The sequence below is a fragment of the Urocitellus parryii genome, chromosome Y, assembly GCF_045843805.1.
Source record: "Urocitellus parryii isolate mUroPar1 chromosome Y, mUroPar1.hap1, whole genome shotgun sequence".
Taxonomy (NCBI): domain Eukaryota; kingdom Metazoa; phylum Chordata; class Mammalia; order Rodentia; family Sciuridae; genus Urocitellus; species Urocitellus parryii.
This window is the reverse complement of record NC_135548.1, coordinates 16,771,687-16,784,897: the sequence shown is the minus strand read 5'-3', so window position 1 is coordinate 16,784,897 and position 13,211 is coordinate 16,771,687. Positions and strand designations below refer to the sequence as shown.

Here is a 13,211-nt window from a genome sequence, read left to right as displayed (position 1 = left end):
TTCAGCCAATATATTCTGGACTTTATCCCCCTGTCAGGACACAGAGTTGTATTCTTCTTAACAAGCAACTTATCCTTCTGATAGTACTCATTTTTTTTTCTATTCAAACATAGTTGCATTACATATTCTTATGGGGGTGGGTACGACGGAACTCAAGGAGGCGACAGGAACCGGGAATCTGAAACTGCTGATGGAAATGCTTTGAAAACACACTAACATGTCTTGATGATATAGATAAGAAAATCAGCAAAACTAGCCCTATCTCAAGGTCAAGAGAAGTCCCCACACGTCTTAACTTACATTCTTCCACTCGGGTTTTTCCTCCCAATGCCAACACTCCGTCTGTCACTACAAACAGTCTTGCCCCATCTTGCCTGACTCCACTCCTGCCATAAACTCATCCTGCACGTGGATAAACAGAGCAGGCCCCTGTTTCCCAGGGCCCCTTGTGCAAAAGCTGCCAGTGACTTCTCTTCCCTTATAGCTACTCTCCTTTGCCCAGATAACCAAGTGGGAAATCCTTGGCTTGGCCTTTAGAGGCCCCACAATCCCCTCTCTCCAACTTTCTCTCCCTGGCTTTCCCTCCAGGAACAACATTCTCTGGAAAAAACAGATGGGATTTCTTGTCCACTGCCCTCCACGGGCCCCCCCTCCATGCCTGATCTCATGCTCAGGCACTACCTTCGACTGTCCTTCCTTGGACTCCATCTCACACTGCAGTCTCTCCAGGAGGAGGAGTGATCCCACATTTCCACATTGAAAGACCACCCGGAGAAGCTGGGGCAGTGCCCATACAACAGGCATCCTGTACAGACAGCATCCACAGGTGGAGGGCACTGGCCACTCTGGCAAGAAGGGTGAGTGAGTGAGTGACTGCAAACAAGCATTAGGACAAACACCTCATGTCCCTCAGCATAGCCACTTGCAAACCAACAACCCACAGGCCAAGTGCAGTCTAAAGGTATGTTTTGTTTGGCCTGTAGAATGTGTTTGGGATGTTGGCTACTAATTCAATTTTTTTCAAAACTGGAACTTACACAAAAATTTGAAATTATGATTTCTATTTAAAAGATGGATAACATCTGGCAAGGTGGGACTGTTATACTTAGTTTTTGCTGCTTGCCCCAATACTTCATCACCTGAACTTCATATTCTCCCGTGTTCTGTGGGTCAGATGGGCAGTCCTTTTGGAGTCAACTTAGCTGATCCTGAAGGTCATGAGCACTGGGTCTTCTAGGAGGATTTTGCTCACATCTCTTGGCCATGTGCATCCAGAGCATTGAGGAGGCAAGCACCAACACTCATGGGCTTCGCACACCTCTGCTGTGGACATCTGCTAATGTCCCATTGGCCAAAGTAAGTCCAATGGCCCACTTCAGGTTCAAGGGCTGCAGAAATGGACCCTAGCTGTATGGAAAGGAATTGCAAAGTCACCTTGCAAAGGGGCCTGCATTCAAGGATCAGAAGACTTGGTGATCGTTTTTGTAATCTATGATCAACCCCATGACACAGCTGGAGGTGGGTGACTGTGCTTTTCTTAGGGCAAGGGACATGCCCTCCAGATCATCACAAGGCCTGTCCCCTCTGTCACTGAATCATTCCCACCTAGCTGGCTGGTTTTATGTTGCTCTTGAGGGCACTGCAGATTAAACCAACACTGCTCTCTGGTGAGCCCAGGGAGCCCTAGCCAGCCCTCTGCAGGCTTCTGGTAACTGCCATCTTCCCCTGACATGAACTTTTCTGCAAATGGCTATAAGGTAACACTAGGGACCCAAGAGCTTGAAGACAGAGTAATCACAGACCTGCATGAAAAAGTTGAAGACTGAGTACATTCAAATAGAAGCACACAAAATATCAAGAGGTGACCACAGAGGACAGTTGACAAGAAACAGCATGGGGCACAGGCTCTCAGCCCTGGCTGCGCCTCAGAATCCCCCAGCAGCCTTGAAGTTACTGGTGGCATGAGCCACATCCTCACCAGTAAAATCAGAATCTCAGGGGCAAAGCTGAACAAAGTACCTTCCTAAAAACTTCCCAATGAGTCTGACCAACAGTGAGGTTGGGAATCCCTAGCATTGGGATATTTCTATTTCAACTCTGAAAGTGAGGGATGCTGATGCATTTTTCAGGGACTATGCAGTTTCCGGTTCTGTGACCCAAAGCTAACTTACAAAAGATTAACCCAGTCAACTGGCCACCCACCTCCCCAGATCTAGATGTTCTGCGGCCTCAGAAAATATGGGGCTCTGCTGAGGACTGTCTGTGGTACCAGGTGCATTACCCTTAGTGCCTGCTGCCTGGAGGAGGTCTCTTAAAGACCAGGAGTTGCAAAATCTCTGGCTTCTGTAGACATGCATTAAACAAAACGGCTCACACTGGAGTCAGCCAGGGCTCTGACTTATTTTCTGTTCTTCTTCTATTTGCTAAGTTGCTGAGGCTGGCTTTGAACTTGAGATCCTCCTGCCTCAGCCTCCCCAGCCACTGCGATTTCAGGCCAGTGCCACCATGCCCAGCTGTATTTCTTGATCTCTCAAAGTATTAGTTATTTGCATGCATCTCTTATTTAGACAAAGAAATATGAAACACACAGAGGGAGGGCATCGAGTATCTCTGGCTAAAATGATTTTCTCTCCACTGAAGGCTCTCATGATCACATCGAAGCCTGTCATTTTGTAGATGCTGGGACCAAGGGCAAGACTGGGAACCAAGAAACCATCTCCTCCTCCTGTCCTTTGCTTGCTCACTCATTCATTCACCCACTCACTCACAGAGAGGACTTAGTAGAATTCACCTGTTGGAAGGGGCCTGACTTCTGTGGGAGAACAGCAGGCAAGATGGGAAACCCAATGTTCCACCCCACACATAAGGGCCCTGTGGACTCTCTCCAGCAGGCTACTAGCCCACTGGGAAGCAAGGGAGCAGGGGACGCCATTCAACTCAGAAAGGCAGGAGGATCCAACAAATGGTATTTTAAATGTCAAAAATTGAGTGACCTCCTGGAATCCTATACCCAACACTGGGAGGCTTGACCCGGAATTAGAAGGAAACCATGGATGCCTCCAGGAAGTTGGCCACACCTGGCTTCATCTCTGGGGCCACGGCACTCTAAAGTTTCCTGGCCAGGAGGGTTGGGCCAGCAGGCCTCAGAGGGGTCAGGTGGACAGGAGAGAGGAGAATTGGGGGCCCCGAGGCCTGGCCACTTTGCTCCCACCCTAGGGACTCACGGTGCCTGGAAGAGGAAGAGGCGCCAGTCAGCCATCCGTAGCTGGAAGACATGGGGCCTCTTGGTGTAATGGGTGGCGGGCGAGGCCAGTGAGTGGTGCACCCCCACGGGCTCATCCACCATGTGCCCCACCAAGCTGTCTCCTTCCAGGCAGTGGTCCTCTCCCTGCCAGCAGGCACAGGACTCAGAGAAGGGTTTAGTCTCAGCTGCCCCCTCCAACAGCTGACCACCCCGTACATCCCCACCCCATCTACCAATCAGGGTGCCGCCTCCTTCCTACCTTCAGGAAGTAGAGGACCATTCCCCGCAGCAGAGTGTGGAACATCTTCCATCCTCGCTTGCCCCACGGCGCTGTCCCAGACCAGACACATAGGCAAGTGGCACACCCGCACCCAGACACAGTTTGGGCAGGTCACCCTGCCCTCACCCTGCGTCCCTCCCCACCAGGATGCACATAAGCGCACAGAGAGCCATCACCAGGAAACTCAACGGCACCTCCTGGGTCTCCAGCCCAGTCCTGCTCCACACAGCACCAGAGAACTACTTGCATACAAATGTGGGTATTTCTTTAGACCCTCTCTCGCCCCCCCCACATCCCCCGAACCCCAGGCACAAACACAGCCATGCCCAAACAGTTACACTCAGATACCTTCCTGCAAGACACCCAACCTCCCGGGTCCTGCGTGATGAGGAGCCACCTCCCTGGGGCCCTGCTCAGGCTGCTTCTGAATGTCATACCCACTCCATCTGTGATTTCCAGAGGAGTCTATGGCGATGGCCAGGCTGCTGCCTTGGGCTGCTTGGGGCTCCATGAGCCTTGCCCCAGTGCGTCCTCCAGGTAGAGTGACTCTGCCTGCTCCGTCTTCTGTGGGTGCCTCCCCTGACCAACTGCAGAACTCCAGCTCCTCTTGCCCCCCAGGTTCCACTCAGGTCCACCAGTCACCTGCCCATTCCCCACATGCAGTCCCCAGAACAAAATGAAACCCTTTGTTCCTCCATCTCCGAGCTCAATCCAGCCCTCCCACCTTCACCCCGCTCGCTGACTCTCTTGCCTGAAATCTCCCTTACCGCAGGGCCAGGGCCCAGGAATAATTGGACACCCCCTTTCCCCTTCCCCAGCACCCAGGTCATGGTCATGTTCAGGAGGAAGCAGCACTCGCTGCCTTTCCTCAGCAGGGCATCTCACACCGCCCATACAGAGTGGCCCCTGGGCAGCGCTTCCCCTCCAGCCCTGCTCCTGGGCAGGAGACACTCACTCTTCTTGCCATCCGCATCCTGATGCATCTTCCGAGCCAGGATGCCCTGCTTGTAGGTGGGCACCAGGGGATCCTGAGCCAGCTGGAGGAAGGGGCTGCCCGTCTTGCCAGGTGGGGAGGGCAGGGCCTTCTCAAGTCTGGCTGTGTCTTCCTCATCCCTGGATTTCAGAGAACCAGGCTGGGAGTGCTGAGTGGGCAAAGACCACCAGGAAATTCCCACTGCCCCCCGGGGCCTCAGCACACTCTCTTTGGTTGGGGAGGTACATGGGATCCCCATTCACAGCCAACCGTCAATTCCTGGGAATAGCCCCACGGCCAGCCCTGACTACCTTGGGCTTCTCTGAGATCGGCTGGCCAGCACTCTGCCTTTGGCTCCATCCCACACAGAGGGAGCATCCTCCCAAGACTCGGCTGACAGAAGAAGGACAGGCCCAAAGGCAAGATCAAGGGCCAAGGAGGGAAGTGGAAGGGGACTCTCACTTACACCGCCCACTCGAGCTTCTCACTTCAGATAGACCAGTAGAGAGCCTGGAATAGAAGCACACGGTGGGCAGAGGGACTTCAGGGCTAGGCTACCTAAACTCACCCCTCAGGCACACCGCTAGGGGCTGCCTGTCCTTGTCCTTTGACTGGGCAAGCACATATCCACCTGTCCATCTATCCATCCACCCACCCACCTGTCCATCCATCCATCCATCCACCTGTCCATTTGTCCATGCAACAAATTATTCCTGGCGCATTTCCCAGGTGCCAGGCCCTAGGATGTAAACTGGAGACACAGAGATGATCAAGGCAGCAAGTCCCTGCTCTGCCCAAACTTGGAAAGGCCTGAACTAGTTTTCTTGAAGGGGACATGCATTGTGTACCAGCCAGCATGGAGGGATCAGACAGAGAGGGAATCAGACTAAGCAATCCCCACAATAAAGGTCTGGTCAAGGAAGGAACTCGTGAATGATGTGCTAGAATTCTGAAACAACATAGTGAGTATAGTCCTGACAGAGGTGCATCTCGCTAGCTTGGTGCCCTCCAAACGCCTGGCAAGGTGTGCAGCATACAGTAAGCACTCAATAAATGTTCACTAGATGAAAGAACCAGAGATCTGCTTGGGAAGCAGGTGCTGCACCTGGCGAAGGTGATCTCATCTTGAGGAGAACACTGTGAGGTGGGGATCTTGAGTGGCCCAGGGGTATGTTGTCCCACTCCCAAACCTGAGTTCGAGACATTTGCTACATGAAACTTTGCTTGTCATCTACTCAGAGTGCTTCTCAGACTTCAAAGGGACAAAAATCACCTAGACGGACACTTAGTGGAGCATATGCAGGGCTCCAGCCCCAGAGCATGGCTCAGTAGGTCCAGGGCTGAGATCTGCACAGTTAACCAATTCCGAGATGTCCCTGATGCTGCCACCAAGCCAAAATACATCCTCCTGGCATTTCAGCAGAGCCAGGCTGAGCTCTCTACGTCCCCCTGGGGGCAAGGGACCAAGGACCAGGCTCCACCAAGGGAGCCTGGAGGGGGAGACTGAAGGGGGGAGCCTGGAGGGGGAGCCTGGAGGGGGGCGCCCAGCCACACCTTCAGCAGCTCCTTGGGGAAGTTGCCACCATCCTGCAGGCCGTGCAGGTTGGTGACGAAGTCCTGGCAGCTCATGCTCTTCCCAATGTTCTGTGGCGTGGAGAGAAGAGGGACAGCTTGAGCACCCCACCCCGACTGAACACACCCCCCGTCGGTCCCTCGGGGGGATCCTCCAGTGCCCCAGGACCCTGTGCCCCGGGCCCTCAGCTCCCTGCCTCTCACCTGCCCATGCAGGTCCGTGTTCAGGAGCATGATGGCACAGGTCGAGGTGTGCACAGAGTCTGCCCCAGGAAGAGAGAAGGGGAAGCCACGGAAATTCTGCCTGCCACGTCCTCTGCCCACAGGGTGGGATGCACCCTCGCCCCGCACCCCCGCCCCCGCTTCTCGGCAGCCCCCACACTCCCCCAGCAGCCCCCACCCATGGAATGCCCCAGCAGATACAGGGACACTGCCCCCAGCCCTGCGCCACCCACAGCCGCCCACCCTACCTACTGAGGGGAAGGCCCCAGGGTTGCAGTGGTGGAAGCGCCGGGAGAACTGGTAGAGGACCCGCTCCCGCTCCTGGGTCTCCCCGCTGAGCACCAGGGCCTGGAGGAAGCCCCTGCAGGAGGCCGTGGTCAAGGAGAGGCAAGTGGGTGGCCACATTCCCAGGGCAGGGAGCCAACCCCATCCCGCGTCCCACGACTGCCCCCTCCACAGCCTCCCCAGGGAGGGCCTGCAGGTGGTACCGGAGGGCTCGGTCCAGGCTCTGGCCTCCAAACTGGAAGAAGGACAGGTACTCCTCGGCCACTGCCCTGCTGAAGTCATTGCTGCAGAGGGACAGCTGCCTGAGAGCTGGACTGGGGCAGGCTAGGCCTGGCCACGGCATGGGCCAGACACGGACCCCAGATCCCAAGATGGCAAGGGACGGTCAGGGTCTGGCCTACCCCTGGCACCCACCCAGTGTTGTGTGGAGGGGCCTGTGGGTTCTGGGGTGGGCCAGGGGGCTGGGCCAGGGCTCTAAGAAACATGGAGGGTGTGCAGCAGAGATGGTCCAGCTAGGGCCAGAGAAAGCAGCAGGGGGCCAGAGTACTGGGGAAAGGCCGAGGACGAAGTGCGTGCCGAGGAGGTCGGAACACTGGGAGGAGAGGCAGTAGTGGGCTTGGGGGTGGTGAGGAGGGGTCACAGGATAGGGAAGGAGGGGGAGAGCCAATGCAGGGAGCCCGTGGGCAGCTGCCCGCTGTCCTGCCTCCCCTCCGGCCTTGCCCAGGCCCAATGCCCTTACTTCTTCTGCAGGTGGATGGCCACTTCAGACTTTCGGAAGCCCTCCAGGTGATAGAGGCGTGAGGCCAAGTTCCACGCCGTCTTGTCAGTAGTCCGGAGGCCATTAGCCAGTTTGTCCCCAGCCAGTGTTTTCCAACCTTCCTCTGGGGACTGTGCTTGAGGCGCAGAGCTCTCCGCATGCCTGGAAGAGTCCATCAGTGTCCTCAGACTCACACCTGGATGGCCTGCAGGCATTCTGGGCCAGGGGTCCATGCAGGCCAGCCATGGAAGGGGGTGCCCAGAGCTCGGGGTTGGAGCTGGGCCCAGACCCTCACCCAGGGGAGACGGAGTCTCTGCCTGCCTCACAGGAGAGCTGGAAGCCCCACACTTCCTCCCCCGGAGGATCTAAGCTTTCTCACCTAGAGCTCAGGTGCAGCCCTTCCAGGCCCCCAAGGGTTCTGTCAACCAAGGTGAGTGGAGCGTTTCTCTCCCCTGAGCCCAGCCCTGTCCCCACTCCCACCCCCAGCCAAGAAAGGCGAAGGCCGGCCTTAGAACAGGGAGCTAGACTGGCTTTGGATGGTGACAGGGGAGTCAAAGAGGGGGTTCCATCCTGCCCTCCTGTGCCTGGCACTGCTCACCACCAGGAGCCTGGCGTGTGAGCTAAGCCGAGTGGCGCTTCACCCCAGGGTCAGGAGCACGGATCTCCACACCGAGGCTCTGAGAAGTCACTCAGCCCCATCTCTACCTGACTCTGCTGTGCTCCCTGCAAAGGTACCACCAGGTGTGGGCGTCCTAGTCATTCACATATTCATGAGCAAGCCGGCACAGTGACAGAGTCGCACAGAACGCAAATGTCATCAAATATCATCGCAAGGTGAAAACGGTCGCCCGCAACCCGAGGGCTGATTACACCCCCCCAAGGGCCCTCTCCACCTCTCATGAACAGGTCCACTCTTGGCTGATAAATGCTCTGCTTCCTAAGTCTCCTAAACATCCCAAAATGTAGGATCAACAGAACAGACACTGAAGAGCAAAAGGCAGATCTCGCCAAAACCTGTAAGATTTCAGGAAGTCCGTCCAAAGTGACCCTGGAAGACTCCAGGAATCCCATGGAAAGCCACTGACAGATGGGGACTGAAGAGGAGGAAATAGAAATAATGACACAATTGGCCAAGTAAAGAGAACTACATGGATAATAAGCTGTAAAGAGCCAGGTGCCGTGCACATGCCTGTGATCTCTCAGGAGGCTAAGGCAGGAGGATCACAAATTTGAGCCCTTGAGGAACTTGGCAAGACTCTGTCTCAAAATAAGAAATAAAATGTGAGGATGTGGCTCAGTGGCTAAGATGGAACCCCTGAGTTCCATCTCTGGTACCAAAAAAAGAAAAAAAGATCTTCAGGATCTCACTATGAAAGGTGGCATAAATGAAAGAGGCCACCAAGGCTGTGTCAAGAAAATTGAACTTCCTACAGTGTGTTAAATGTAAGACTAAATAAACTTACTTATATGTTTAGCCAGGATAAAGCCCAATTAACCCTTTTCACCATTTATTTACTATGAAAATAGAGTTGTCACTTCAGGTGGAGTTACTTTTGCTTTGGGTTGGATTAACTAGTCTTTGGTATCTGCAGCCTCCCTTTTTGGAGGCTGAGATTTCTCTGGTTACCTGGCCTCTGAACAACCCCACAGCAGGGAAGTTTCCAGAAGCATAAGGAAAGTGGTTCTGTGGTTTCTGGCACTGATTGACATTTGTCATCGTCACCCAAACACCCGAGATGGGAATAGGGCTGGCCTGTCGCAAGCCATCCATGGGCTGTGTGTGAGCTATGTGCATTTGAGCATCTGAGGGGACTGGGCTGGCGTTACAAGCTTTTGGGGCTGTGTGACATCTGTGTCATTTCCTCTGGCTCTGCCTGTGGTCCCACATAGCACCTGCGATGGGCGTGACTTGCCGAGATGTCAATCAATCTGCTGACCACAGACATCACCAGGCGAGACTCCACCCTTCGAAACCCAACCCCTGGCCTTATTTGGGTGGAACTTTCTATTGAATGTCTTTTCCGCAATAAATAGAGGGGTTTGGGGTGCACACTCTCTCTCTCTTTCCTTCCCTGATCCCCTCAGCATGGAGCTGAGGTCTCAGAGCCATCCCTAAGCCCCCAAAAAGGTATTTCTGTGTTTGTGTGGTTTTCTTAGTTGTCAGCCTGGCCAGCTGGTGACACTAACCCCCCATATTTGCACCATCTGGTCCAATATGCCCCTGTTAGCCCACCAGAGACAAAGCCCCTGCTCCCCTGCTGAGTTCCAGGGGCCAGGAGTCTTGACGCAGCATGGGGACTGGTAGACAACGAGGTCCGTGTCACAGGTGGCCTGCTCCCACCTCTGACCACAGTCCTAAGGTGACCCCTACCTGCCACGGGCCCCAAGAGCCAGTCACTCAGTCCCCACCAGAGCCCCCCTCCCTCCGAGATCAAAGCCAGCACCCTGGGCCTAGGCTGTCAGGTGACTTTCCCCCAAGCACTCCCTCAAGGCCAGGGCCATCTCTAATCCCCACGTCACTGGACTGCTCTCCCCCAAGGCGGACAGGGCCCGGTCAGCTCCCCACAATGCCTCCCTGCCTTCTTCCTCACCTGGGGTCCAGCTGTGGACACTCCCCAGAGCCAGGCCTCTCCACCCTTCCAACTCCACCTGGGACCATCCTCCCATTTGTTTCTTGAGCTTCCAGACCCTCTGGTCCCTGTCAGCTCTCTCCCGAGGCCATTCAGACAGCCCAGCTGTGAGGCTGTCAGAAGGACTCAGGGCCCGACAGCTTTACCCTCCGTCCAGAGGAGGGCTGGGGGCTTGTGGATTCCTTTTCTTTTCTTTCTTTCATTCTTTTTCCTGGTGCTGGGGTTGAGCACACGCTTTCTCACATGTGGGGTAAGAGCTCTTACAACTGAGCTACTTATCTACTTTGAGACTCACTGAATTGCCTCGGCTGGCCTTGAACTTGCACTCTGCCCGCCTCAGCCCCCCCACAGCAGCTGGGATCACATGGCCAGCTCCACGCTGGGTACTTTGAAGGCCACCGTCACCAAGAGCCAGGGCGCCAATCAGACTCACCCCTTGGCAGATGTGGAGGCCTCGCCGGGCTCAGCACCTGCAGCCTCCGGAGTCCTGGCTGGGCCCTGGCTCTCTGCCTCCTGCCCTGGGTGTGGAGCTTTCCCCGTCGCCTCTTTCTTCAGGGAGCTTGGCTCTGCCCCATCCGACTCCAGAAGAGAAGGGTGTGGCGTGTCTGGTGACCACTTGGGGAAAGTGCCAGGGCTGTGGCGCTGGGGCGGGGGGCTGCTCTCCGGGGAGGTGGAGGGGCTGGGCCTGGGGCCGAGGCCTCTGTGCTCAGACTCTGGGCTCCCCCAGGGCCCAGGGGCCAGGATGCAGGGGCAGGCTCCTGGGGACGCCCGGCCTCCCTTCCACCTGAGGGAGAGTGTGGAATGAGCATGACGACCCCAAGAATCACCCCCACTTCCCACTACCAAACCCCTGTGTGGGGTCTCACCTCTGTCCTGGGAGATAAGAGGCTCCTGGGGCCAAGAAGGATCCTCTTCTGTCTGGCAGGCCTCAGGGGTGTGTGGCTCCTGTGGAGATTTACAGAATCCCATCAGCCCCGGGAACAAGCAAGTGGGAAGGGGAGAGAAGAACACAGGGCACCTGGAATCCCCTCCCTCCTCGCCAGCCCCCAACGGGAAGACACAGGCACCAATCTGGGTCCTCAGTTCTCAAGAGAATCCTGGATGGGAGAAGACCCACATCCTAGGAGAGGAGAAATCAGCAGGTTCTCGTTCCTCCTTCACAGATGGAGAAGGTGAGGCCCACCCAGAGAGGGGAATTGACTTGCCGAAGGCTGCACAGGATGTGTGGCAGGGCCGAGGTCAGCTCCATGGTGTGCAGTCTCCAAGGCCAGTGCCCTATCTTCAGATGGTACCGCAGGTGAGGCCAGAGGGGGCTGGTCCTCCAGAGAAGTCTAAGAGGAGGAGGGCGCAGAGAAGAGGTTTGACCAGAAGGAAATGATTCCCAGGATCTTTGCATATCCCACCAGTCTCCTCACCTCACCAGATGCCTGCTCAGGCAGTACCTGCCCTCAAGGGGCGTGGGTCCGGGGAGGGTCCTGGCCCCGGGCACAGGCCTGGACAGCAGGCTCAGCCAGCGGGAAGGCAAGCCCCAGCTCCTCCCAGGCTTCCCTCTGAGGTTCTGAGACAGTGCCCCTCACAGGGCCCCGCCGGCCGGGCTCCTCGCACTCCGTGTTCTCTGCAGAGATGAGAGGGCCATAGCCCCTCCGCCAACTTGAGCCTCCTTATCTCTGAAGGGAGGCCTCCCTGGGAAAACTGTTCCCTACTGTCTCATGCCCAGGGCTGGGTGATATCACAGGCCCCCTGCCATGGTCATCTGAGCCCGATCTATTGACCACAGATGGGGGACAGTGGAAGATGGGGAGCTACAAGTAACAGAACCCCGGAATCCCTGGAGATCCTTTCTGTTGGGGCAGAGACCGTCCCTGCTGGCGTTTGGGACAGTCTCAGAGGAGGGAGGGGAAGACTGGGAATCCTCCTGGGACACCCTGTAACGGAGGAGCTGCCTGTTCTTCACATGTCTCTAGACACAGCCCCTTGGAGACGGGGACTTCTGTGGACCTCACGACCATGGCATGGGTGGTGACGACCTTCCCAGGGTTCTGAAGGCCACACTGGTCCTGCTGGTCAGCAGTGTACCTCAGACCACCAGCGGGCCCTGCATTGAAGAGTGTGCTGGGCCTGGTGGCCCCAGGAAGGCCCTCCCCTGGATGTCCCCAGGGCAGCCCTGGGAGTGAACTCACCTCGCCCTCCTGCATGGCAGGGGCTGTGGGAGCCCCATGGGTGGCCCAGCAGGAGGTGTGTAGCTTGTAGGAGGGCACAGGGAACGGAGGGGTGGCACACCCGCTGGACTCCGCGGTGCTGTCCCTCAGATCTGGCTCACTGCCCAGCTCCCGGGACCCTGTGCCTCCCAGGAGCAGAGGCTCCAGAGCCTGTGGGCAGGAGTCGGAGAAGCCCTAGGAGAAGCATTCCCCAGAGGCGCTGGTGTCGGAGCAGAGGCTCTCCAGGAAATGGGGGTTGTTGAAGGACAGGCTCTCCTCCTCAGCACCCCACTCTGGGGAGGAGTCTGCTGCTCCCTCCAGGGCCCAAGCCTGGCTCTCCCCCTCAGGCCCACTACTGTCCTCCCCGAAGTCCTCCTCCACTGCTGGGCTGGGCCGCAGGTCCCTGTCATCAGGGAGGCCTGGGGAGGACGGGGGCACGCAGCACCTCAGCTCAGCCCTGAGTCCTTCCATCGTCTCCAGCTCCTCTTCCAGGTCCAGGACACACATCTGGGCCTGCAGGATGCCGGCCCAGAACACCACCTGTGCGGAGGAGCTATGGCTCGGTCGGGGGCTCCCCGTGGAGCAGCTGCCCCCTGGTGTTCCTGGGGAGGAGCAGTGTCCCACGTGCGCAGGCTCCACACCAGAGACCCTGGCAGGAGCACCAGGCTTGCTGGTCTCGGAGAGTCCAAGGCCCAGGAGTGTCCCCCGCCAGGCTCAGGAGGGCCTGGCTGGCCATGGGTCTCCCTCTCGCACACTCCTGGGTGGGGCTGCAGGTTGTCTTCCAAATAGAGGTTGAGCAGTTCCACGGGCTGCGGGTGGTCGGGGAGTCTCCTGTCGCCCATCATGCACAGAGCTCAAGCTGCACAGGAGCCTCTGGAGTGTCCACGTTCACCATCCCACGGGGTGTGACAGGGGATGTGTCCACCACAGGGGCCACCGGGAGTCCAGTTCTGCCCTGGAAATGCCCAAAGGAGCACAGGTTAGAGAAGCACCGTGTCCTGGGGGTGAGCACACGTCTGCAGCATGAGGGGTCTGGAGGGCCTGCCGTGT

General features: G+C 56.9%; 1 protein-coding gene across 1 annotated transcript; it reads right to left on the bottom strand.

Annotated features, from left to right (window-relative positions):
• Positions 1-709: 709 nt before the first annotated feature.
• Positions 710-13,003, bottom strand: LOC144250947 (PH and SEC7 domain-containing protein 4-like). Its single transcript, XM_077794112.1, is given in 14 exon segments — positions 710-845; positions 3,225-3,388; positions 3,504-3,574; positions 4,480-4,637; positions 4,964-5,007; positions 6,052-6,141; positions 6,274-6,332; positions 6,540-6,652; positions 6,780-6,860; positions 7,316-7,495; positions 10,397-10,908; positions 11,169-11,294; positions 11,967-12,810; positions 12,915-13,003. Coding segments are annotated over 14 exon segments (2,667 nt in total).
• Positions 13,004-13,211: the final 208 nt, after the last annotated feature.